A 27,084-nucleotide genomic window follows, 5' to 3' on the forward strand; every position below is an offset into this window, starting at 1 on the left:
TTTTCTTAATGTTATAAGTAGATAATTGAAATGCCAAGAAAATTGCCAGTCATCCATGGAGAGAAGGTAGTAATGGCAGTCAGATAATGTGCCACCGCATTTCCTGTCCTTCCATACACAGTTTGGTCTTAGAGATTCAGGCATACCTGCTTTCAAATGTCTATTAATTTACTGTCAGTATGATCATGGGAAAATGTTGAAAAATTTAAAAAATCATTTTGGTGGGTAAGAGGACTGGTTTGGAATATGAAGAAAGGTAAGATGGTGTTTGGAGTGTTCTTCGATTTTACATTCCTTATGTTTTGTTTCCTTTTAAAGGAGTTCGGAGCCCTACAGAGCCAACATGTAAAGTTGTGTTTGAGAATGAACAAGACAGTAATAGTTTGACTAAGACACAGAGGAAACGTAGCTTGGTGACTTCTGAACCTCAGCATGTTACTCTAATAGTGTTTGGGATTGGCATGGTGAACCGCACACACCTGGAGGCAGACATTGGGGGGCTAACAATGGAATCAGAACTCAAGAGGATCCATGGTAGCTTTACACTTAAGGAGAAAATGAAAGGTAGGATGACGTTCTAACACTGTAGTTCTACTTTTCTGAAAAAAGCCAATACCACATCTCTAAAATTCCTACCTGGCAGTTTTTCTTCAAAAAATGAACTTTCCCGTTTATATGGATCAGGAATGCTGCTTTATATAGTTTCTTTTCCTATTTTTTAAACTTTTCCATGTTTTCTATACCAAGTATTACTTCTGAAATTTAAAATGCTATTAAGCTGTTTAATACATGAATGGCATACTATATTTGTCATTATTCCTATTTGACATATAAGATGTATATATATATAATGCAAAGAAATAAAAAAATTTTAAGTAGTTCAGAAATTTAAGTTTTATTATAAATAAAACTTTTGAATTATCTTTTATCAATGAATGTATTATGGATAAAATGCAACTTTAATACAAAGTACAATTATTTTATTTCCAGATTTCACATAATTCTTTTTTCTTACTTTTAAGATGTTTTACATCAAAAGATGACTGAGACGTGTGCCACTGCTCATATTGGTGGGGTTAATATTGTGCTGCTTGAAGGGATTACACCAAATATACAGTAAGTGTGTCAATTTTTATTACTTTCTTAAAACTGTTTATTACAGTTTTATAGAAAACTTAAAATTCATTGGATGAATCCCATACATACTGAGTTTTGAGATGTGTATACATTATGTTACCAGATACTATAGTTCTGTCATTAAGAATATCACCAAATGAAATGTTTTCAGAAAAATAATTTTTTCCCTTTCTACAATTGGTTTACCACTCCCACACCCCTCAAAAAAACTGATTCCAGGAACACTGTAAGATCGTATAACAGAAAATGATTATAATGCAAACTTCAGTTAAACATACAACATGCAAAAGCTTACATAATTCAAATAGTTAAAAATTTTAGTCAAAGAATACAGACTGTCTCTTGATTTTAGGTTAAGTAATCATTACTCAAATTCATGCTGGGCTTTACTGTATCTTGCCATTTTTCATTTAAAGAATTTAATAATAAGGCCTATGAGACTCTTAAAATAATATAGGTAAACTTTAATAGTGAGTATACCATACCTTATCACTTTTCTTTTGATTCTTTGCTCTTAACCTTTTCTCTTTAAGTCCTCCTCTTAGATCTATTCTGAATTGAATTTAACCATTTACTTTTGTTCATATGCTTAGGAGTATATATCTTAATTCTTAACTTCCTTTCATTGGAGCAGCTTTGATAATTTAGCTCAGATTTTGAGAATATGCTGTTTCTTAATGTTATAACTAGTTAATGTTCTGTCATCTTATAGTGAATCTGTCATACTGAATACTGACTAAATAGAAGATTTTGTTCACCTGCATAAAAATTAAGTATTAATCATGTATTGACTAGTAACAGTTCTATTCATTATTTTAACATGGGTGATGTGATAACTGTCTTAGAGAACATTTCCTTGAAATGGTTCATTATGGCTTGCTGGGCTAGTTTGGAACTGTAAACCTAGATGCAAAGAGTATATTTCATTATAGCTGCCTACATGGTCCAGATCGCATTTCCTAAGCAGTCTGGAAAGACGAGGAAATTATAGAAGTTAAGACAGACAAGATCTTTTCTGATAATTCAGTGTGGAAGTAGGGGGATTATGATGCAGTAATTGCAATCCTATTGTGAGCCAGGAGCCTCACATAGATTTAATCCTAATCTGAATCCTGTGAACTGAGGTGGTTTTATCCTACTTTACAGAGCAATAAATTGAGATTTGGAAAGATAAAAATGTGTGTCTAAAATACTTAAAATCCTACAGTCAGAATTGTCGTCTGAACCTGTGCTTCTGCTAAATGTCACTGCAGACCTTCAGTTCCATGGTTCCTTCGCTGGCTCTAAATTGAAAGTACCATGGCTACTTTAACTTTTGCAGCAAGTAAAACAAATTTCTCTAGTTGTCTCAGGTGTCATATTTCCTCTTTCCTCTTGAACCTTTTATCTCTATAATAATCTGTTATCTCTTAAGGGCTTCAAATAGTCTCTAGACTTGCAAAACATAGTATTTATAAAACAGATTTTTAAAAAGTATTATATAGTTATATTTCTTACTTTTGGGGAAAAAAAAAACAAGTAAAGCTCCCTTAACTTTTTTCCTGGAAAAATAAAAAAAAAATATTCAGTGCCAAAGTCTAGTAGTGTTAAGATGTTCTGGATTTAGTCTTTGGTTTTTCATTTCCGATTTCAGTTAAAAAGAAATGAATCTAAAAAAAAAAAATTGAGAAGTTTCTTTGAGGGAAAATTTTAAAAGTGGGAAATAAGAAAAGCATTCCAGATGATTGATCATACTATAACTAATTTATGTATGAATCTTTATTTGCTTCCTTTTTGTTTTCCTGCTTTCTCTTGAATCTTCATCTATAGACTGGAGGATTTTCCTACATCTCCTACAAGCACAGCCAAACAAGAGTTTCTGTATGTCATATTATTTTTTTTCCCCATGGGCTTTGTGATTAACATAGTATTGAATAGTTTTAAAGAAATATTTAGATTATCTGCATGGCTGTGAATGTATGTAGTTGTTATTTTGTAGCTTTAATGTAGATCCTTTTATAGATTAAAGTTTACTGACATTCAAGGAACACACAGAGGTAAGGGCTACCTTTTGATAATTCACACTTTGTTTTGTTGAAAGATTTTAACACTAGTTATGTGTTGCTTGTACTTTTTTTAAGATCCCTCACTGTTAAGATTTATATCATAAATCCCTCTTAACATCTGATGTGATAATAGAAACCAAAAAGTTTCACTTGTGTATGAGTTTTCACTAATTACAAAAATAATTATTAACACCTTAATATATGAAAGCATTGACACATCTCAACCATAGTTTTATTAAGATGAAGAGAATTAAAAGAAAAAATAAGATGAGGAGAGTTTACTACTCTGTTGACAGATTTTATGTATGCCTTTTACTATATGCGCTTTTATATTTTGAGTGGCTTGATTTGACCCAAATATATCTGGTATTTTGCGGTAGTGATCTATACTGAATGTTAATAATTTAAGTATCCATTACATGAGTCTTGCATTGGGGTAGAGATAGAGTAGAGATAATGAAACCCCAGAGTAAATCCTCAGATTACTCACTCAGTTTATAGAATAGCGAAGGGTGAGGCCTGCGTTTAAGACCCTATAGCCTGGACTCAGGAAGTAAAAGAAGATGGGGAAAAAGTACTTGCCTCATTAGGCGCTATAGTCATTGTAGCTGATCACAGTAGATGTATCAGAACCTTGTGAGGGTAACTACCACTGTCAATGAATTCTTTAACAAGATTGTTTGGTCACTTGCCATAAACTTTTTGTGTATATGAGGCATGTCAAGGGTGCTCCATGTTGTTACAGTCTTTTCTTCAGAGAGATTTTGACCACTTTTTTCTTGTGTAAAATCTTATATACAATATATACTGTAGGACCTAGATTAAGTGACAACTCTCAAGAATGAAATTATGAATAATTTTCATATTATGAAAATATGAATAGGTAACCTAGCAGCTTTTAAACTTTAATTCTTCATTCTGGGTCTCCTTACGTCTTTAACACACATAGTTTGACAGGAGTTAATGTTAATCAGACATCCTCTGTAGTTTCTAGCCTGGTTTGATTCAGGATAGGTCTATCATGTTGTCCAGCTAGAAGAACACTCACATTGTAGTGATAGGCATCGTTTATACAGACTACAGTGTGAATGGGACCCTCTGGTGCTGGACAGTACAGAGCACCTGAAGTCCTTAACATAAGAATTTTCAGTGGAAATATCATAGTAGGATCCAAAATAAGAGAACAGTCAGCCCCATTAGCTTTCCATTTTTACTTTTGCTGTATACCTGAAATTCCAGTGTGTTATATATGTGGTTATATAATTGAAAGTAATATTTAAGCAGACTTCTATAGATTATAAAGGTAAAAAACAGTGAGATAGGTATAGAATTTTACTGTCGTGACAACAAGATAGAGTTCTTTGTATATTTAGTTTCATTCAGTAGATGGATACTGTTCACAAGTAAAAAGTTATTTGCATTTTAGCACCATCTGAGTGTTCTGGCTTATGTTGAAATTGAATTTAAAATGAAATCTCATTTATGACAAAAGTAGCTTTATTTATTATAATATTTAAGAAAATATTCCAAATTCAATAACTAGTCAGTATCCCCGAATCTACTTTCATGCTGGTTAGACCAATTTCATAGATTACTTTTTTTTCTAGTCAGTGGATAGTCTCTGAAAAATAGTTGCCTTTGTAGATGAAAACCATATAGTTCTCCAGTAATTTTTTTAAATTTTATGTAATACTTGGATTTCATTGTCTGTAAATAATCAACACCTCTGATAGAGCCATTATTACGCTTCTCAGGGTTTATTTTAATATAAGTTAAATGTGATAAATTGATTGCTTAGATCCTTGAGACTGTAAATAAATTCTCAGCAAATCCTCTACAGTCTAAGTAGAAATAAATGTATGTGAACTGACCTGTAGTTAATATGAAATTTGCATTTTATATGTTGTTTGGCTAAATCTGTTTATTGTCAAGAATCCTTTGCCCATTTGAAAGATAATATTTATGTTTGAAGCTATTCTTTTACTAACTGGGCCCTCTGTGGCGCAGTTCATTGACATGAACCTTTCCATCCTATACGTGAAAACTGCTTCATCATGGCTTCTACATGCATCACACATTATCTGTGGAATTCCACAGCTGTAGTGGAGGGAGTCATTCCTCTGCTCTACTTCTTTCTGCTTATTGTTTCACAAAATTCAGTGAGTGCCACCATGCTCAATGAACTGTTGTAGGCATTTTAAGCAAGAAAAGAAATCAAGAAAGATGGTATCTCTGCTTTATGTCTATGTCAGTAAAGCTTACTAATTTTTAACTAAGTAGTAGTTACTTATCATGAAATGGACTTCTAACATTACTTTGACACTTGTTGAAAATTTAAAAAAATGGAAAAGACAAGTTAAATTTCTTCCTTCTTGTTAATTTCTTCCAACATATTAGATGATTGATGAATTCCTTTGATTAGATTCTAAGAAGTATAGCAAGTATAGTGAGTATTTTGTTAGATATTCAGCATCTGTGCTTTCTTAGTGGTTACACATATCCCTAAAATAAGCTGGGGGCAAAAAGAGGAGTTCTGAATGGAGGAAAAATAAAGATGGAATTTTGTGTGTTGTATACATGTAGTATGTCAGTGTTCATTCTTTTACTTATAAGCACATACATGTTTTCTTCCATAAACTCTGTTAAGATATAGAATGGTTTTCAATGCAAACAATATAAAATAAATATATTTCAATGTTTTTATAAAATATTTCCTCAATATATGATTTAAATGCATGAAAAATCTTAAGTCATTTAGTTCATTGAATGATTTAAAAGCATTGTCTTACTTTAAAAATACTTTTTCAACATTTCTCTTTATTTGGCTGTCTTTTAATGCGCCTCCTTCTTTATTAATAGAACTGTAGTGAAATGTAGTATTGCCAAGTCACAAGCCCTCTACAGTGCCCAGAGAGGGTTGAAGACTAACAATGCTGCCGTGTTCAAAGTAGGAGCTATCAGCATCAACATTCCCCAGCACCCTGCCACCTTACATAGCATGATGGTTCGAAGTTCTCACCAACTATCTAAGCAGATCTCAGATCTTATCAGACAGCCTTCTACAGCGTAAGTTATTTCTTCAAGTTCTCTGGTTCTGTGTAATACTTTAAATTGGTCTTTGGTGTGTTAACAGTAGTTTAGAGGAAGTAGTAAAGTGCACAATGCTTAAGTTGTAGAATTTGAAATCAAACATGAGTCTTAACTCTAGTTTCAAATTAAGGATATGATTTGCCTTGACAGTATAACATTCATTTGTATTTTTATTATTTCTTGTTTACTTTTCTAGATCATCATTTTTCTGTGGCTTTTTTTAGGAAGTCTTAAGGTGGTCTGGTATTAGAAGACCTCTGTATACAGTTAATTTTCACTATTTTTCATTGTGAATTCTAGTAATTTCATAGAATAAAATGGTAGCTGTTCTAATTACATATTTTTAAGTGATTTTTTTTTGTTTTATAGCCCACAACCTATGAAAGAAGATATTGCAACACCCCTACCTTCTGAAAAAACTCCAACAAGTGTTAATCAAACTCCTATTGAAACAAATGAATTTCCTCAGTTACCCGAAGGTTTAGAAAAGAAGCCCATTGTTCTTAAATTCAGTGCCATGTTAGATGGTATAGCCATTGGAGCAGCACTTTTACCATCTCTGAAAGCAGAATACAAAATGGGAAGAATGAGAAGTCATGGAATGACAGGTAACAATGAATTCAGTCTCTTAAAATCTATGATTGGTTTGAGAAATTAGTAATATTTTGATGAGAAGTACATTTTGTTTTGAAGATATTATATTAAAATTTAAATAATTTTAATGAGAGTACTTTTAAATTTCATTAATGATGCTCTTCAGTCAGGTAAAAAATACCAGTTACATCTTCCTTGAATGACCAGCAGGGACTCTTTTTTTATTTGAACTCTTCAGAGCTATTCAACTATTGAGGCCATTGCTAATCAAACTTAAGTTAAATTAATTTCCACATTTGTTCGTTTCTTTATAGTCTGAATAACTTGGTTTATTTTCTCATTGGTGAATTGAGTGCAAATCAGAGGTTATTTGGCTTCTTCAAAATAGCTACTTTTATAAGATATTGTGATCCTTATATACAATCTCCAGAAATTTTTTGCTGCTGTATTTTTATTCTGGAACTTACCATATATAAAAAGCATGTAAATTATATACACACAGTTTTAAGAATAATAAAGAACTGTGACCTTACCAACCAATTACACAAACTAAGAATGAAAATATTACCAGTACTATGAAGGCTCCTTCAAAGAATATTATCACTACCAGATTTTCTTCAAGACTCTTAATGGAATAACCACTAACATGAATTTTGTATTACCCATTCCTTTGCTTTTCTGTATAGTTTTACCATGTATGTATATACTCATAAATGGCTTGTGTTTTGAACTTTAGTTGCTTGAACTCCCACTAATGTATTTTTTTAATTGGAAAATTTTTACTATATATTTTGTTTGAGATTCATGTATCTGTGGTTCGTTCAATTTTCACTGACACCTAATAGTCCATTAAGTGATTATATTACAACTTAGTACTCTACTGTCGATGGATCTTTGGCTCATTTTATATTTTTGCTATTACAGTTCTCACATCTCTTAGTACATGTGCATGAGTTTCTCAAGGATATTTACTTAGGAGTGGTACAGCTAGATTGTAGGGTAAATCCATCTTTAATTTTATTAGAAAGTACAAAACTGTTTCCCAAAGTACTTGTGTTCACCAGTATTTACTGTCTTCCTGTATTAGATAAGAGTTCCCATTATTCCACATCCTTGTCAACAATTGGTATATTCTGACTTTTATATTTTTACTTTGTGTGGTGAATGTGGAATGGTATTTCACTGCAATGTTGATTTATATTTTTTTAATTAAGCTGATTTTTTATTAAGATATCCTTTATATGTTTTCTGTTGTGAAGTGCCTATTGATGGTTATTGTTTTTTGCCCATTTTACCATTGAATCATTTGGGGTTTTTTTGTCCACAGGAATTCTTTATATGTTTTATGTTATACTTTTAATATTATAAGTTTAACATACATTTTCATCTCATTAGAGGCTTAGTTCACTTTATTGTCTTTTGACCAACAAATATTCTTAATTTTAAAGTAATTGAATTTACCAGTATTTTCTTGGGTGATATGTATTTTTATATCTTAAAGAATTTCTTATCGTCTCAGGATTATGAAGCTATTCTCTTATGTTTTCTGTTAAATATTTTTCAATGTTTCTTTTTAAATTTTTAGTCTATATGGAATTATTTTTTTCTTTAATTTGATGTGCATTTGTCCAATCAGTTACTGCATCATCACTTACTGACTGATCTGTCCTTTTTTTGGTTGATACATAGTCCATTATTGTTATCTCTTAAGTGCTGATACATGTCGGGTCTGTTTCAAAGTTCTTTATTATGCTTCATTGGCCTATTTGCACCACCTATTTACAGTCTCATATTGCTATCTGACATTTCCTTTTTAAGGAGTTATCTTGGTTATTTTTAATTACTCTTTCATATTCATTTTAGAAGTCAGTTTGTCAAGTTCTCTGAAGAAGCCTATTTGGATTCTTACAAGAATTTTATTAAATCCATAGATTTACTTGGGGAGAATTGAGAATATAAGATTCTATTTATTTACTTGACAGAGAGCACAAGCAGGGTGAGTGGCAGGCAGAGGAAGAGTAAGAGGGAGAAACAGGCTCCCTGCTGAGCAGGGAGCCCAGTGTGGGGCTCTATCCCAGATCACAGCCTGAGCCTGAGTCGAAGGCAGACGTTTAACCCAGGCAGAGAATTGACAATATTGATTAATACTGAGAATTGATATAATATTTAACTCTTCTATTCTCGAATATGTACTTCTTTGTCTCTTTAGGTCTTCTCCAGTGTTTTTCTACAAAGTTTAAAATAAAATATTTCAACCTAAGGTTTTTGTGCCTCTGTTACAAGATATAATTATTTGCATAAATTCCTAGGTACCTTATGTTATATTGTTATTGTTGTTTAGTTAGTACAAATGGGATATTTTGTAAAATGGCATTTTCTAATCTGGTGGTAAGATGTACAAATGCACTTGATCCTTTTATGTTAATTTATACTCAGCGCCATAGTGAACTTTTTTTATTGCTAATAAGATTCTTTAGAGTTTCCTAAGTAGATACTTGTACCATTTGCAAATGATACTTTTGTTTCTTCCTTTCCAGTCCTTAAGAATTTTTATTTCTTTTTCTTATTGTGCTCTGCTACAATGTTCAGAAAAGGGGGTATTGTGGGCATCCTTGTCTTACTCTTATTTCTTAAAGAAATCAATATTTCATCAATGAATGTGATGTTTGCTATAAGGTTTTTCTAGATTCCCTTTATCAGGGAATTTAAGAAAATCGACTTCTATTCTTAGTGTGTTAAGAGTTTCTATGAAGAGAAACTGGTGAATATTATCAGATGCTTTTTTCCTACGTCTATTGAAATTAAAATGTTTTTTTCTCCTTTATACCATTAATGTAAGTTGTATTACTAATTTAAACATGTGCATACATAGACATATGTAAACATGTAAAAATGCACATATGTATTTATATATATTTACATGTATATCTTTATTCCTACTCCTAGCATTTTAACTTTTCTTTATTGAGAGGGATTTTTCTGAACATCTAGATCTTTCTATTACTAGAAAGAGAAGCACTATGAAGGGAACTTGCAGATTTGGCAGAGTCAGAAGTATTAGGCCTTTGGCTGTTGGGCTGATAATAAATTAGACTCATCTTGGCCATTTTTTCAGGGCATCCATGTAATATAAGATTCAACAAAGACAGTAGGTCAAAAGCCAAATAGGCAGTTGGAACTAGGAAGATATGAATATTTAGGAGCAAAGTAAATGAAATATCAAATATCTAGACAGATAGGAATACATAGTTCTTCTCAAAATGAAGGAAAGGGACAAAAATAGCAAAAGAATGACTATACTAGTGATAAGGGATGACCTGAGGCCTAGGATTACTTCAGTCTTGATGTTTGTACTTGGTAATGCTGGTGGTAGTAGTAAAAATGGTAATTACTGTGGTAGCCACCACCTTTTCATCCTGCAAGTGATAGTCACTGAGTTGCTTGGTTGGAGTTAGAAGAAGTTAGAGCAGTCATGATCTGTCTGGCCACTCACAGTTGTATACAACATTTGGTGAAGGAACTTTTTTCTGTTTATGCCTAACTCATTTCAAGTATAAACATTATTGTATAGTTAGTGAATATAGTGAATGTAATATATGAATGATCTTTTACTAGTATTTTGAAAAAAGAAAATTATTTCTGACACAATTGAGAGCACTAGGCATATTTATTAAATTATAATATGTATATAGGCAAAATAGACTAATGACGTTTGAGTGGAGAGAATTGGTAATGTATAGAACAGTTTAAGACTTAATCTCAGGAAACAAACTGAGGGTTGCTGGAGGGGAGTGGTGTGGGAGGGTTGGGATGGCTGGGTTATGGACATTGGGGAGGGTTATGGTGAGTGCTGTGAATTGTGTAAGACTGATGAATCACAGACATGTACCCCTGAAACAAATAATACGGTATATGTTAAAAAAGAAAAAAAAGAACAGTGTAAGACTTTCTTGGTTGCAAAGGAGCACGTGTGTATACATTACACAGTATATACAACGGGTGATAATAGATCTTGATTTTAACAAGGCTTTTTCTACTCCTTAATACCTTCATAAATAGCTGGAGAAATATGGCTTGAATAATAATATAGGTTGTATATGTATAATTATTTGAACAATTGCATGCCAAATTATTGATTTAAGTGTTTAGAACCAACAGTAGTTTTAGTAAACTAAAACTCATAGCATATCCTTATTTGGTCCTGTTAATAATTACTGTTAAGGTCAAAAATACATATGTTTGCATAATTTTATACCTGGTGAATATTTCCAGTGAGTACAAAGGTTTGATAGTTTTCACTGAATCAGTTACAGGAGCCTAGTTGTTAGGTGCTGACTTCTCTGCCAATAAAGCAGAATGAATGTGAATATGGATGAGAATTTTTTTTACACTTAATTTCTCTTGTTATAACTCTTCTGTGATAAGGACACTTTCTTTCTGTTCTACCTTCTGTGAAATAAAGAACATTAGTAGGTGTTTCTCTGGCACTTTGTAGGCTTAATAAATAATACTTTCTGGCTTAATAATACTGACTGACTATCGTACCCATGGCATATATAAGGATTTGTTTTATTTGGGATATGTATGCATTTTTTTAGAAATCATTTTTTGAACAAAGGAGTAAATGAGCACTGAGCAAACAAACAGTAACTTTTCTTTTGTCTTACAGGTGCACAGACCAGGTTTACATTTGAGCTGCCAAATCACAGATTACGTTTTACTTCGAAAGTCTCTGCCACAGATATGTCAACCATCCCTCCTTCTGCCAGTCTCAATCTTCCTCCTGTTACTATGTCAGGGAAATACATAATGGAAGAACATGATAGTTATTCAGATCAGGTGTGGAGTATCGATGAACTACCTTCTAAACAAGGGTACTATTTACAGGGAAATTATCTACGTTGTGTGGCAGAAGTAAGTACTTTTTAATTCCCTTATGCTTTGTCATTTAGGAGTCTTGAAGCTTTAGGTCTAACTTTCAAGACAGATCATTAAATCATTTATTCTTATAGAATTTTATACCAAATTTGGGGTATGTGTATGTACACGTGTGTATATTTCTGTCTCTCTATAGTTTCATGTAAATATGCTTTTTTTATTACTCATCTTTGAATTTGTACTTCTTACATTAGGTTTCATATCTTTCTCCTTAATACTTTATGGTTCATTTGGTAATAAAAAAGCTAATAGCACTTATATGCATTCACTTGTATAATATTTTAATCCTAAGAGGCATATATATTTGTTCTCATTTTGTAAGTGAAAAAACTGAGGCCTCAGGAGGTTACATGATTCATCAGGAAGACATAATTATTAACAATCTTTTTTTTCATATTTATTAACAACCTAAAGGTCATACAAATAAAATAATTACAGTTAAATTCAGACTAATTTCTTTACTAAGGGAAGTTGAAAACCAGCATACGTGATTCCATCATTATTTTTTCAATTTATATTGTTAAAACTGTCATAAGTTTAAAAAACCTTCTGATACGTATTTTTTACTTGATTTGTGGTAAACAAGTCATCTGTTATTATGCTAATTTAATATAGCAGAAAGTTAAAGCTGAAAGGAATTAACTAACTTTCCCTAAATCTTTCCACAGTCAAATGAGCAATGTAGAATTTTTACACAGTGTGGGTCCCAGCTTTCTTTGTCAGTTTGTCAGAAACAATTGCAACTTTATCAAAAAGCAGTTTTCTAACTATTTCTTTTGTAAGTTTTATTCTCTAGAATGTGAAGCATCTGTGAGAATGCTCTTTGAGTTCTTTGCTAGAAATATTAGAGCTATGGGAGATATTTAAGTTTGGTTTACCTTCTTTAGACCCTGCTTAAACTGCCACCTCTCTAAAGGTTAGGATTTCTTTATGTGAAAAATGAGTGTACAAAAAAAAATAGTGTATAAAATTCTAGAAGTCAGGTATTTATTTAAAAGGTAGATTATAAAGCATATTTCATTTGTGCTTTCTATTCTGAAAAAGAAGTGCTTCAAACTCTAATAATACTATTCTTAATGCCTCATTTGACAGAAAATAAAACAAATCTGATACAGTATGTTACATAATTCCTTACTAATATTGGCTATTAGTGAGGTATAAAGTTTGTAATTGGGGAAGAACACAATCCCAGATTTGCTAAGAATGCAGTTAAATACAAACTCTTGAAAGAATCTAAAGTTGCATTCCTCAGACAGTTGCCTGTTTTACTATGGCTTAAAATAAATACACATGAAAATCATCTTAGTCCATTCTGTACTACTCTATACAAAATAAAAAGTGACTGGTACAACTTAGACTTTATGTGACTTCTCATTTAAGTAAAGACTACTAAATCTATTTTGCTTTTTTAATTTTTTTTTTAGCCTAAATATATGTGGTGTATTAAAAGTACAAAATCACAGTGAGATAGACTTGTCTTTTTTTAAATTTTTAAAATTTCTTTTCAGTGTACCAGAATTCATTGTTTATGCACCACACCCCGCGTTCCATACAATACGTGCCCTCCATAATACCCACCACCAGGCGCACCCAAACTCCCATCCCCCGCCCCTTCAAAACCCTCATATTGTTTTTCAGAGTCCGTAGTCTCTCATGGTTCGTCTCCCCCTCCAGTTTCCCCCAACTCCCATCTCCTCTCCATCTCTCCCCATGTACTCCATGTTATTTCTTATGCTCCACAAATAAGTGAAACCATATGATAATTGACTCTCTCTGCTTGACTTATTTCACTCAGAATAATCTCTTCCAGTCCTGTCTATGTTGCTACAAAAGTTGGGTATTCATCCTTTCTGATGGAGGCATAATACTCCATAGTGTATATGGACCACATCTTCCTTATCCATTCGTCCGTTGAAGGGCATCTTGCTTCTTTCCATAGTTTGGCGACTGTGGCCATTGCTGCTAACAAAGTGGCAAGTTTGAAGCATTTGTCTTACTCATAAGGGTGTTTCACCTTATCTTTACTATAATACTCAGCTTCAAATCTTCCCAGAAATCTTACACTTTATACTAATTATAGAAATATATCAAAGCTGGTTGAATATATCTGATTCGCTATTTCATGCGAATGTTAGCCTCATGAGAGCCATGATTTTGTTGTTTTTATTCACAGCTATGTCCTTAACATCTAATGATGTACAAAGTAGATGGTCAATAAATATTTGAATGTGCAAATAAATTTACTTTCATGTGTAATGATACTTGTCCTTGGTTCTACCACTAACTATAATAGTAGTCATTGAAAATAAAAAGTACTCTAGACAAAATTTCAGTTTTGAGATTAGCAGGTTACATAAAGTCTAAATTTCATTCACTCTCGAAAGATAGAAAAAAGATACTTTATTGACTCCTGTTATTAAAAAAAAAATTAAGGAATGGCCCATAATAATATCAGACCAGTAAATATTGGGCGATCTGAATATTTTTTTAACCTTTTTTTCAAATAATATATCGATAATTCATTGTTTTTCTTCAGAGTTTAGGATGACCTATGTGAGCAAAAGAGGTATTTACAACAAATACAGTGAGTATTGTTAATCTAATATTCTGATTTTGCTTGGCAGGTTGGTTCCTTTGAACATAATCTCACAACTGATCTTCTAAACCACTTGGTATTTGTACAGAAAGTGTTCATGAAGGAAGTTAATGAAGTAATACAGAAAGTTTCTGGTAAGATAATCAGGTACCTGGTAATATAGAATATATAGCAGATTTTTATTCTCAATGGGTCCATGATGTTTCATTTATCTGTGGTATGAGTATTGATCTATCATTTAGATATAGTTGTTGAGTAACTCCCTAAAACTCTGCATTCCTTTTCTGGCTTTTCCACCTACAGATTCTTTTGCTTATTACTTTTGTCATTGTATAATGTATACATTTACGATTTATAAATTTCACAAAGCTCCTTTATGCTTCTTCCCCACCCCCACAAGAAGAGCTAACAGTGTATGTCTGTTAACCAAACTAATATTACTCATTTGGGAGCAAGATTTAGATCAATATGAGATTTTAACTTTATACCATATGATGACTCTGCTTGTTACCCAGTAAATCTGTAGCAACCCTTATATTTTTACTGTGCATCAAGAGTAGATTACAAATGAGCATCTTAATAACAGTTTTACATTTAAAGAGGAAATACATGTTTGATTTTAAAAAGATCATAAGATAAAGTATTCATATACTTTACATATAAATATACATAAAAGTATATCATATTCATAAGATAAAGTTTTAAGAGGTATTAGAATGGAAAATAAGTTGACTGCATAAGAATTCTTGAGGCTTAATATTTCCAGTATGGATATAATCATGTTAAAATAATAGTGAAGCCACATCTATAAATTGCTATCAAGAGGAGATTCCTCCATTTGATGAATAAATTCATTCATTTAACAGATTTATTAAGTATTTGGGTATTCAGTTATAATTTTAATGAGTTCTATGAATGACAAGAACAGGGTGCTGTGTCTGTGCCAGAGGAGAAGCTAATCTAGTTGAAGAAATCAGAAAACACTCTACAGAGGAAGTCCTATTCCCAAACCTCATAAATGAAATCTCTTTGGCAAGAAAGGAGAGGTAGAGAAGATGCAGTTAGAGCTTAAGGACAAGTATTCAATAAGGCCCCAAAGGGGGACAAAACTCATTGCAGTAGGGAATTAAATTGTGTAGTACCCATGTGAACAGATTTTCCTGATTCTCATGGGCTGGTTCTGATTTTATCTGAAGTCTGGGAACTACTAAATGAGTATATTGAAGAGGCACAGTAGAGCTATAGAATTTCACAAGTTTTAAAAAATCAGTTCAATTGGTAGCCTTGGAATTTTTCTGAAAATAGTTGAATGCAAACCATTAAGGAAGAAAAAAAAATTAATAGCAAAGTTCTTTCTGCCACTGAAGGTACCTCTGTTTGGGGAATATACAGAAGTTTTGATGTGGCCCATTTACCTGGTTAAAATCACATTAGAACATTGAGATATGGAAGTTAAGAATATTTTAAGCTGGTTAATTTGTATGAGTTCTAAAGAATATTTTCAAGTCTGTTATTACTGAATATATATAATGAAAAAACATATAAAATATATAGACTCTTTTTTTAAAAAAAATAAATAGACTCTTAAAGTAATTTTGAATCTTTGATGGTTAAAAAGCTAGCATTGTAGAGTTCTAGTATCAGACTGGCACTATGAGTTGCCCTTAAGGTAGTTTTGATGAAAGAGAAAGAAAAGCTTTTTTCTTTTCTTTTCTCTTTTCTTTTCTTTTCTTTTCTTTTCTTTTCTTTTCTTTCTTTTCAGTGTTCCAAAATTCATTGTTTATGCACCACACCTAGTGCTCCATGCAATACGTGCCTTCCATAAGGAAAGGCTTTTCTTAACGTTCAAATTGCAGTCAGTGAGGAATTGCAAGTATATTCCTAGGTCTATGAAGAATGAGCTGGAAAGGAAAACTAGAAATTAATGTTCTAACCATGAATGTTGACTAATCGCTGTGAAGAATCCAGATACCAAAGTCATTCAGTAGCTAGGTCTAATCCCTGAACCATTCCTTCCTGACAATAGAGTGAACTCTAGGAAAAAAGATGAAAGTAAGTCATTTATCATCTAGCTGGCCCCAGGACCTTATAGAGCAGAGATTTTACAAAACCAGAGAGTGCTATTGAGAGGGAATACTTTGAACCCTTGTAGCCAAGTTTCTTAGTATTCTAATCTCTCTATTGCTTCCCTACTTTCCCATAATCTTCATAGTTATTGCCTTATTTCTTTATTTCTTACACTTTTTCCTTATGCTTGTCTTTAATATTAAATTTAGCTCTAGGCATTTTCTGTTGTATAGAAATACTCATTTACAGCAATCATTAAGTTTGTTAGTAAAATTTTTTTTTGAGGAATCAGTTCTTACAATTTTACTGTCCACAGACTCCCTGGGTTTTAGAAAGATGTAGGTAAGCACTGACGTAGTTAACAGAAGAGATTTAGTTTTGAATATGGACAGCCATCTTAGAAACATATAAGGAGGTTACCTTCTGAGAATTGGGCCAATTATATATTTAATTTAAAATGAGGTAAAAAAAATGTGGAGTTAATGTGACTAATAGTGTTTCTGATATTTCTGTAAGCTAAAATTAAGGTGCAGTATATTTTGTAAGTGGCAGAACTCTTGCTTTTAAATTTTAAGAAAAAAAATTTTCTGTGACTACATAGAAGATACTCAAGGCAGTGATAGGATCAACAGAACAAATAGGCTTTTTTTTTTTTAATTAAATTTTTTATTTATTTTCAGCGTAACAGTATTCATTGTTTTTTCACCACACACAAATAGGCTTTTTTAAAAAATTAACTTTTTAGAGCAATTTTTGTTCCACAGCAAATTGAGGGAAGTTACAGAAATTCCCGGATGTCTCCTCCTCCAGTCATGTATAGCCTTCCCCATTATCAACGTTCCCCGCCAGACTGGCACATGAGTTACAACTGATGAATCTGCATTAGCACACCATTATCACCCAAAGTCTATCGTTTACATTAGGGTTCACTCTTGGTGTTGTACGCTTTGTGGCTTTAGACAAATGAATAATGACATGTATCTACCATTATAGTATCCTACAGAGTAGTTTCACTGCCCTAAAACTTCTTAGTGCTCCACCTATTTATCCCTCCCTTAGTCGCTTCCACATTTTGGCAATTATGAATAAAGCTGCTACAAACATCTGTATGCAAGTTTTTGTGTGGACATAAATTTTCAGCTCCTTTGGATTGCAACCAAGGAGTATGATTGCTGGATCATATGGTAAGAATATGTTTAATTTAATAGGAAACTACCAAAAGTCATCCAAAGTGGCTATACTGTTTTGCATTCTCACCAAGAATGAATGAGGGATATTGCTGCTTCATATCCTTATCAGCATTTGGTGTTTCAGTGTTCCAAATTTTGGCTATTCTAATGGATTTGTAGTGGTATCTTAGTATTGTTTTAATTTTCATTTCCTGATGGTATGATGATGCTCTGTAAAGGATCTTTTCTTGTGCTTATTTACCATCTGTGTATCTTCTTTGGTGAAATGTCTATTAAGGTCTTTGGCCCATTTTTATTTTTTGAAGATTTTATTCATTTATTTGACAGACAAAGATCACAAGCAGGCAAGGAGGCAGGCAGAGAGAGAGGGGGAAGCAGGCTCCCTGCTGAGCAGAGAGCCCAATGCGGGGCTTGATCCCAGGACTCCAGGATCATGACCTGAGCTGAAGGCAGAGGCTTTAACCCACTGAGCCACCCAGATGCCCCTGGCCTATTTTTTAATCATGTTTGTTATCTTTTTTAGTTTTTAGAGCTCTTTGCATATTTTAGACAACAGTCCTTTATCACGTGTATTTTTTAAAAGTATTTTCTCCCAGTTACAGTTTATCTTCTCATTCTCTTGACATTGTCTTTTGTAGAATAGAAGCTCTTAATTTTAGTGAAGTGCAGTTTATCAATTCTTTCTTTCATGGATTATGCCTTTGGTGTTGTATCTAAAAAGTCCTCACCATATGGAAGGTTATTTATGTTTTCTCCTATGTTATTTTACAGGACTTTTATAGTTTTACATTTTACATTAAGGTCTGTGATTCATTTTGAGTTAATTTTTGTGAAAAGTATAAGGTCTATGTCTAGATTCATTTTTTTTGCATGTCAATATCCAGTTACCCCAGCATCGTCTACTGAAAAGACTGACTTTCCTTCATTGTATTGCCTTTTCTTTTTTGTAAAAGATCACTTCACTGTATTGGTCTGTTTCTGGGCTTTTCATTTTGTTCCAGTGATGTATTATTTGTTCTTTCACCAACCCCACACTCCCTTGTTTACTGTAGTCTTGAAGTCAGAAAGTGTCAGTGCTCTAGCTTTGTTCTCCTTGGCTATTCTGGGTCTTTTGTCTTTCCATACATACTTTAGTATCAATTTGTTGATATCCACAAAATAACTTGCTAGATTTTGATTGGAATTGCATTGAATTTAAAGCTGAAATTGGGAAGAACTGACATCTTGACAATATTGAGTTTTCTTGTCTATGAACATGAAATACCTCTCCATTTATTTAGTTCTTCTTTGATACTTTTCCTTATAATTTTAGTTTTCCTCATGTAGATCTTATACATAATATTGTTAATTTATACCCGATTAACTTAATTTTTGTCATGTTAATATAAGTGGCATTGTGTTTTTAACTTCAAATTCCACTCCTCATTATACAATATACATTATACAGTATACAGGAAAGTGATTGACCTGTAACCTTGTAATCCTGTAGCCTTGCAATAATCCCTTATTGGTTCCAGCGGGTTTTTGTGTTTTTTTTTGTCAGTTTTGTCAGATTTTCCACATACATAATCTTGTCATTTGTGAACAACAAAGACAAGTTTATTTTGTCCTTCCCAATCTCTGTATCTTTTCTTTCCTTTTCTTGTATTATTACATTAGCTAGGACTTTACGTATGATGTTAAACAGAAATGGTAAGGAGTCATCCTTGTCTTATACTTTATCTAAGCCTAGGGAAGTTTCAGGCTTTTCACGATTGAGCATATCATTTTAACTGTAGACCTTTGTAGATATTTTCAAATTGAGGAAATTTTCCTCCATTTTTTTTTTTAATTTGTAGGACAAACCTTTGCTGTCACACTCTTTATTATTAGCATGTATTACCTTATTTTAAAATTTCATCACCTTTATTTTTTTCTTTTAATCTTGTTTGCAGCATATATAAATGTAAACAACAGGTTCACATATTTGGTTAAAGAAATCAATTCAGTTTACTTTTTTCCCCTCAGATACATTTTCTGAGATATATAATTACATTTGTTTAATTATACACATAATGTTTTTAGTCCTTATAAAATGTTCTTAATAAATGCCAATATATGCAGTATTATCACTAACTTACAAAAATCTGTGTCAGTGAAATGTGTCATGGCTACAATCTGTACTAAAGAATAAGTTAATGATCAGAAAAAAGAAAAGAACTGTTTTTGCACAAAATTATTATTTTCCTCTTAAAGTGATTGCCCCAGACCCTCAATTATTTAATCTCTTTAGGTGGGGAGCAGCCTATTCCTCTTTGGAATGAACATGATGGAACAACAGATGGAGATAAGCCTAAAATTCTACTCTATTCCCTGAACTTGCAGTTTAAGGTAACATATAAGTAATTATACTTTTTGAAGTATTTTTCTAAGTATTTAATGTATTCTAGTTATAGGAATTCATATTATACATAAATGTGCGAGTAGAAAATAAAAATGAAGTATGACCCCATCCACTCAAGAGGAAAAGCTTTGGCAATTGAATGTCCTTTAGGACTTTTCTCTGTTTGTACTTTTATATATGCATATGTTTATGCATATATTTGTGCTTGGATACCTTTTCATGTCAGAACATATAGATTAATTTATCTTCCTTAATAGCTGTACTATTTTTTATACAGTTGTAACAACTTATTTAACTGCCCCCTTCTGATAAATATATCATTTTTTTCTAATTATTATAGCTGTAAGTTACTCTGTAAGAAGTATTTTTACATTTGTCCAATTAACAGTAGTACCTTAATAGAAACCTTAATATTTCCAGTACTTAAGAGAGCAGTGTTGGGGCACTGGGGTGGTTCAGTGGGTTAGGCCTCTGCCTTCGGCTTGGGTCATGGTCTCAGGGTCCTGGGATCAAGCCCCGCATCAGGCTCTCTGCTCATTGGAGGGCCTGCTTCCCCTTCTTTCTCTGCCTGCCTCTCTGCTTGCCTCTCTGCCTGCTTGTGATCTCTGTCAAATAAATAAATAAAATCTTTAAAAATAAAAAAAAGATATAGCAGTGTTAAAAATACTGTTACCTAACGATTAACTATAATTAATGTATTTAACTCATGAACAGTTCAGATGTTAAGTACAAAATATTAAAATAAAATTTAAGAGTTAAAAAATTCCCTACTAATATGAGAAATTAAAGAATGTTTCCAGTTTATCAGCTCTTTAGACAGCCCATGTGTGTTTTAAAACATGGCTACTTTATCATATTGAAAGATTTCATTTGAGTGAGTGCATATTGTTGATTTAAGATTATTTTTTTCCTCCTAACCTATAATCTGCTCTAGGGTATTCAAGTAACAGCCACTACTCCATCAATGAGAGCTGTGAGATTTGAAACTGGATTGATAGAGCTGGAACTTTCGAACCGACTTCAAACCAAAGCTTCACCAGGGAGTAGCAGCTATCTGAAACTGTTTGGTAAATGTCAAGTGGATTTAAATCTGGCATTAGGACAAATTGTCAAACATCAAGTGAGTACAGAATATGCTGATATTAGAATTTTGGCTTTTAAATTTTGTATATAAATTTGAATTACTTTATTATCATACTTTAAAAAAGAATTTAATATTCCTAAATTTCCAATTTTAAATTGGAGAGAAACATCATTTAAGAAGGCCTTTACATGGGGCGCCTGGGTGGCTCGGTGGGTTAAGCCTCTGCCTTCGGCTCAGGTCATGGTCTCAGGGTCCTGGGATCGAGCCCCGCATCGGGCTCTCTGCTCAGCGGGGACCCTGCTTCCCCCCTCTCTCTGCCTGCCTCTCTGCCTACTTGTGATCTCTCTCTCTCTGTCAAATAAATAAAATCTTAAAAAAAAAAAAAAAAGGAGGCCTTTACAGTTTTAGTTTGGCATTTCATTGAGTGTTTTTGGGTGGTATATTGCTATAGTTTAGTGCAAGTGCAATCTCATGAAGCTTAATTCAGCATCTTCATAAATACTTGTTTATAATTGCTCTTGATTTTGTTAGAATTTTTTTTTATTTTAGCACTCTGTACTAACAATTGGTCAGTTTTTAAAATGTTACTAAGTTTCTTAACTGCCTGTTTAATATTGGCAAGTTTTGCATACTGTAATGTTAAACATAGAAAGTTTTACATATACCAGGTTTTACGTATGTATGTACACATATATATCACACACATATTTGTATATATGTCTATACACATATGTGTATATATGTCTATACATGTATGTGTATATATGTATAGAAAGTTTTACGCACACATACATACACATTCACAGCAATAAATCAGATTTTGTTTTATAAAAATAAAATTTTCATAGCTCATTGGGGCATTTTTTGTTATTGTTCTTATTTTGCTAGAAATTATTATGTAGATTTTAACCTTTTTCCTTCTTTTATTTGAAGAATTAATTAAAGGAATATCAGTCATACTTTCTAAATTGAATGGCTATATTAAACATTATGTGGGGAAATAAATGAAGAAAAATTTCTTGCCATCTTTAAAAAAACAGTAATTTTTTTCCAAATGGAAACACATATTAAGAAAAGAAAGGATCTAATTATCTTAAAACAGTTAATATGTTGATATTAAGAATATGGACCTTGGGGCACCTGGGTGGCTCAGTGGGTTAAAGCCTCTGCCTTCGGCTCAGGTCATGAACCCAGGGTCCTGGGATTGAGCCATGCGGGGCTCTCTGCTCAGCGGGGAGCCTGCTTCCCCCTCTCTCTCTGCCTGCCTCTCTGCCCGCTTGCGTTCTCTGTCAAATAAAAAACAAAACAAAAACAAACAAACAAAAAAGAATATGGACCTTGTCCTAGCTTTTCTATGAATTTATGTATGACTTCATACTTACTTCTTATTTACCCAAATTCATGTTCTTTATTAATTTCAGGTGTTTATGGTACAGAATATAAGGAATGTATCATTGACAAAACTGAGAAAAGTATACAGTAGTTCACTGATGAATAATACTATTAATTGTTAAAACTTTTAGGTTTTTTTATCAAAATGTCTTCCATTACTTGCTTTTATTGAGCTTTTAATTTTATTTTAGGTTTATGAGGAAGCTGGTTCTGATTTTCATCAAGTTGCCTATTTTAAAACCAGAATTGGATTAAGAAATGCCCTCCGAGAAGAAATCAGTGGTTCTTCTGATAGGGAAGCTGTGCTTATTACCTTGAATAGACCAATTGTTTATGCACAACCTGTGGCCTTTGACAGAGGTAAGATAAAGTCCATCAACTCTATCTTGTTGGTTTTAGAAATGTTTTGGCAATGTTGGATAAAAATCATCTGTAGTTTACCAGTGTAAATGCTTGATAGCTGAACATCTCCTAATTCTGAAATGTGAGCATCCAAGAAAAGTGTTTTGCTTATTCATTTTTTAAACTTACTTTACTTTTTAAAGTAATTTCTTTTCTACATGGATATATAGGATGTCTGATTCAGAATTTTAATTGTAATGCTAGGTTTTTGGTTTCAAAAACTATTGCGCCCATTTGTTCTGGCACTGCCTTTATTCGTTTATTCTGTAAAAATTTACTGTTTGGAAGTGGAATAGAGATATAGAAAACAGGATCCCTGCCCTCAAGGAGCTCTCAGTCCAGTGGGAGAGAGCAAAGTACACTACAGGAGTTGGAGATACCTGTTGCCCAACTGAGGGAGTCTTCTAACTTTGCCTATGCTTCTAAGAGGAGAAACTAATCCTTCAGATTTGACTTGGAGTCAGGAGTTCACCAGGGAGACAAGGAAATGAAGCTAGTCTTACTTATGACAGTCTAGAACAGTCCCTAGCTTATAGTAAGAACTAAATAAATATTTACCAAATGAGAGAGAATATGAATGAATATATATTAATACAGTAGTCTAAAACATGTAGCAGTTTTCATAAAAGAAAATAATAGGAAATAAGACTGAACAGATAGACTCTAATTTATGTATATTGGGCATGTATGTTGGAATTGTAGAAGTAATGAAGAACCATTTATGAAACCATTCAAGATTTAAATTGGTGGTAGGCATTAGCTGGTGATAAGTCTGTTAGAAAACTATTCTTTTGGCAGTGTTATAGATAGTTTTATTTTGCTAAATTCTGTGCACTTTTTTTTCATTTCACATCTTACTAACCTGTCATCAGCTTTCAACAACTCCTTAAAGTACTTTCTACTCTTTGTGTCCATGACACTTGCTTTTCCTTCTACTTCCCTAGCCTCTTCAGTTTTCTCCCTCTTTAGGTTCCTCCTTCTTTACACTGCATTAAATGAAGGTTTTCCTTAAGGTCCCATTCTTGTTACAGACTCCGATGTCTTGGCCTCTCTTTGCAGGTCATATCTTTTTAATGTATACTCCTACTGTTAGGTTTCTCTCCTTCAAGAATTTTTAACAGTATAACAGCAAGCTTTATAAGGTCAGGGACCATGTTCTGTTTTCATATCATTTCTGTTGCATCCTAGTACATGACATCTAATAGGCATTTCACAAATATTCTGTTAAGTGAAAAAATGGACCTGGAATATTTTCTTCTTTCTGCCATTATGCAATTGCCTGCTTTCATTTCTCAAATTGAGTGTATCATCTTAGCTCCTTTCTAATTCTAATGCTATAATTTTCTCATGGGAGTAATTTTTACTAATCAGCCAGATTTTACAACTACTGAGTTTTACTTGCCTTCTAGCCTTACAGCTTTGATTTTAATTTTCTTTCCAACCCACCTTAATTATAAAAAGCTGTGCTGTTTTGGCTGAATTATAAGGCCGCCTATGACAACTGGAATGAACAACGAATGGCTTTACATAAAGATATTCATATGGCTACAAAGGAGGTAGTAGATATGCTACCAGGTATCCAGCAAACATCAGCCCAGGCCTTTGGGACTCTCTTCCTCCAGCTTACTGTGAATGATCTGGGAATATGCCTGCCCATCACAAATACTGCACAGGTACAAAAAATCAAATCATAGTCCAAGATTAAGAGTACAGCATTCTACTTACCACTTCTGTGTATATAGAGTGTAATAATTTTTTTTGGATTAACAGTTTATAACTTGAGTTTAATAGCAAGTAAGATTGGATTCCTTCAGCCATTATTCATCCTCACTGTATTAAATATGAATCTCATGAGACTTTGCTCAGAAGCACTTTGCCACAGAATTATGACGAGATTGATACCTATATGATAAATCTTATTTTTTTTTAAAGATTTTGTTTATTTATTTGACAGAGAGAGTGTTCACAAGTAGGCAGAGAGGCAGGCGGAGAGAGAGGGGGAAGCAGGCTTCCCTCTGAGCAGAGAGCCCGATGCAGGGCTCAATCCCAGGACCCGGGTTCATGACCTGAGCCAAAGGCAGAAGCTTAACTCCCTGAGCCACCCAGGTGCTCCGGTGAATCTTAATTTTTACCTGGAAAAATAAGCAGCTTAGTTTTCAGAATCTTTTTATTGTTTCGTTTTTTAACAAACAAGTCTTTGGCATATAATTGTTAATAAAATAGAAGCAAAAGAACATTTAAGAATATTATTTAATAATGTTTAGTAACCTCATCTAAAATAGGGTGCCTTTAAGCTGCCATATTTAATGGTAATGAAATTTCCAAGTTATGTATACCAGGTAAAGCAAGAATTTTCATAATTTATGGACATGCATATGAGAAAAACAAAGGACTATAAACCTCTATCAGGGGTTGAACCTAAGAGATTACAATTATATCAAATTCAGAGGTCTGTTTTACTGTTAAAATTTACCTTAACCTATAACCAGTTGTTGAATGAGTTTAACTTTTAGTATTTGTTAAGCAAGACATTGTGAAGAAAAACTCTGGGTCAGTGATTGGCAACATGCCTCAGGAGTTGAAGAATTTTGGTTTTTTAATGGCATTATGGACAGAGCTCAGGAAAGCCATGTACACCAGAGGCAGTTGTCTAAAACAGAAGCTTGGGATAGAAAACTAGATAATTAGGGGCACCTCCGTGGCTCCGTTAAGTGTCACACTGTTTATTTCAGCTTAGGTCATGATTTCAAAGTAGTGAGATCAAACCCCACATGGAGACTCGTGTGGAGCCCTGCTGGGGCTCTGTGCCAAATGGAGCCTGCTTAAGATTGTCTCCCTCTCCCCCTCACCTGCTTATGCTCTCTCCTCTAACCTTTTTTAACCTTTTGCAAGTTAAAAAAAAAAAAAAGATGAAGACAATTAATATCCTACTCATATGTGGAACATAAGGAATAGCATAGAAGACCATAGGGGAAAGGAGGGAAAACTGAATGTGAAGAAATGAGAGAGAGAGAGACCATGAGAGACTCTGGACTCCGAAACCGAGGGTTACAGAAAAGAGGGGTTGGTGGGATGGGGTAACTAGATGATGGGTACTAAGGAGGGCACGTGTGGTGATGAGCCCTGGGTGTTATATGCAACTAATGAGTCATTGAACACTACATCAAAAACTAACGATGTACTATATGCTGGCTAATTGAACATAATAAAAAGAAAAGATGCTCATGGCATATGTATTCACGTCAACAATTTAAGTTTTAAAAGTAGACAACTTTCTAAGCTGCTTTTTAATGAAGATTTCTAGTCTTGACTTTTTCTAAACTTTTGTTCCTATGAATCCTGTGAGAATTTCCAAATTTAAAACATTTTGTCTTTTATTTTTTAATACATTTTGCAGTCTAATCACACTGGAGACCTTGACATTGGTTCTGCTTTAGTATTGACCATTGAAAGTACTCTCATCACTGCTTGTTCTTCAGAATCTCTGGTTAGTAAAGGGCATTTCAAAAACTTTTGTATTCGCTTTGCTGATGGCTTTGAGACGTCGTGGGATGACTGGAAACCAGAAATTCGTGGTGATCTAGTGATGAATGCCTGTGAGTGCCTTTTATTTTCTATATGAGGGTTAGAATTTTTTTAATTAAAAAACAAAAAACAGTGTCTTCATTTGTAAAACCAAAAGATGCTTAGCTTACAGGAATGTTATTGGACTTTCTGAAATAAGGGCTCTTTTTAGTTAAAGATAGGTCATATTTGTGGAAAAACTGCAGCTTTCAGTAGTTTTGGTAAGTGAATCAACTAGGCATTCTTCTTGATAGTCTAGCATTTGAAGATTCGTTTACTACCTGATTTTTTCCTATGATTGATTCATGAATGACCAGATAAACATCTTTGCTCTGTGGGGATCTTCAAAGGAAGTGATAAATGTGCAAGATCCAGTTCATCATATGACATAGATCAACGGGTTGTAGATAACCAGAAACAGGAACTCCAGCCATAAAATAATATTGATACAAATAAATTCACGTGTCTAAATTTGTAAGCTACAATGTGTAACTTGTGTGAATCCCTTTGATTACATAATACTCAAGGTTGGGTGTAACTAAAGCTGTGTTTATATACAGTTTTGAAGGTATGTGGTTTTATTTTTATTTTAATATAAGAAA

The 27,084-nt window shown here is 33.0% G+C and overlaps 1 protein-coding gene across 1 annotated transcript in view; it reads left to right on the plus strand.

Annotated features, from left to right (window-relative positions):
- BLTP1 (bridge-like lipid transfer protein family member 1) overlaps window positions 1-27,084 on the plus strand; it is a 204,592-nt gene that overhangs the window by 127,112 nt on the left and 50,396 nt on the right. The window contains exons 49-59 of the mRNA XM_080795525.1: window positions 319-564; window positions 1,023-1,116; window positions 6,042-6,248; window positions 6,642-6,880; window positions 11,536-11,780; window positions 14,429-14,534; window positions 19,930-20,027; window positions 20,975-21,160; window positions 22,708-22,876; window positions 24,380-24,591; window positions 26,316-26,514. Of these exons, the coding sequence (XP_080651651.1) occupies window positions 319-564; window positions 1,023-1,116; window positions 6,042-6,248; window positions 6,642-6,880; window positions 11,536-11,780; window positions 14,429-14,534; window positions 19,930-20,027; window positions 20,975-21,160; window positions 22,708-22,876; window positions 24,380-24,591; window positions 26,316-26,514 (2,001 nt within the window). The remainder of the gene's footprint in view (window positions 1-318; window positions 565-1,022; window positions 1,117-6,041; window positions 6,249-6,641; window positions 6,881-11,535; window positions 11,781-14,428; window positions 14,535-19,929; window positions 20,028-20,974; window positions 21,161-22,707; window positions 22,877-24,379; window positions 24,592-26,315; window positions 26,515-27,084) is intronic.

This window comes from Martes martes (assembly GCF_963455335.1).
Source record: "Martes martes genome assembly, chromosome: 2".
Taxonomy (NCBI): Eukaryota; Metazoa; Chordata; class Mammalia; order Carnivora; family Mustelidae; genus Martes; species Martes martes.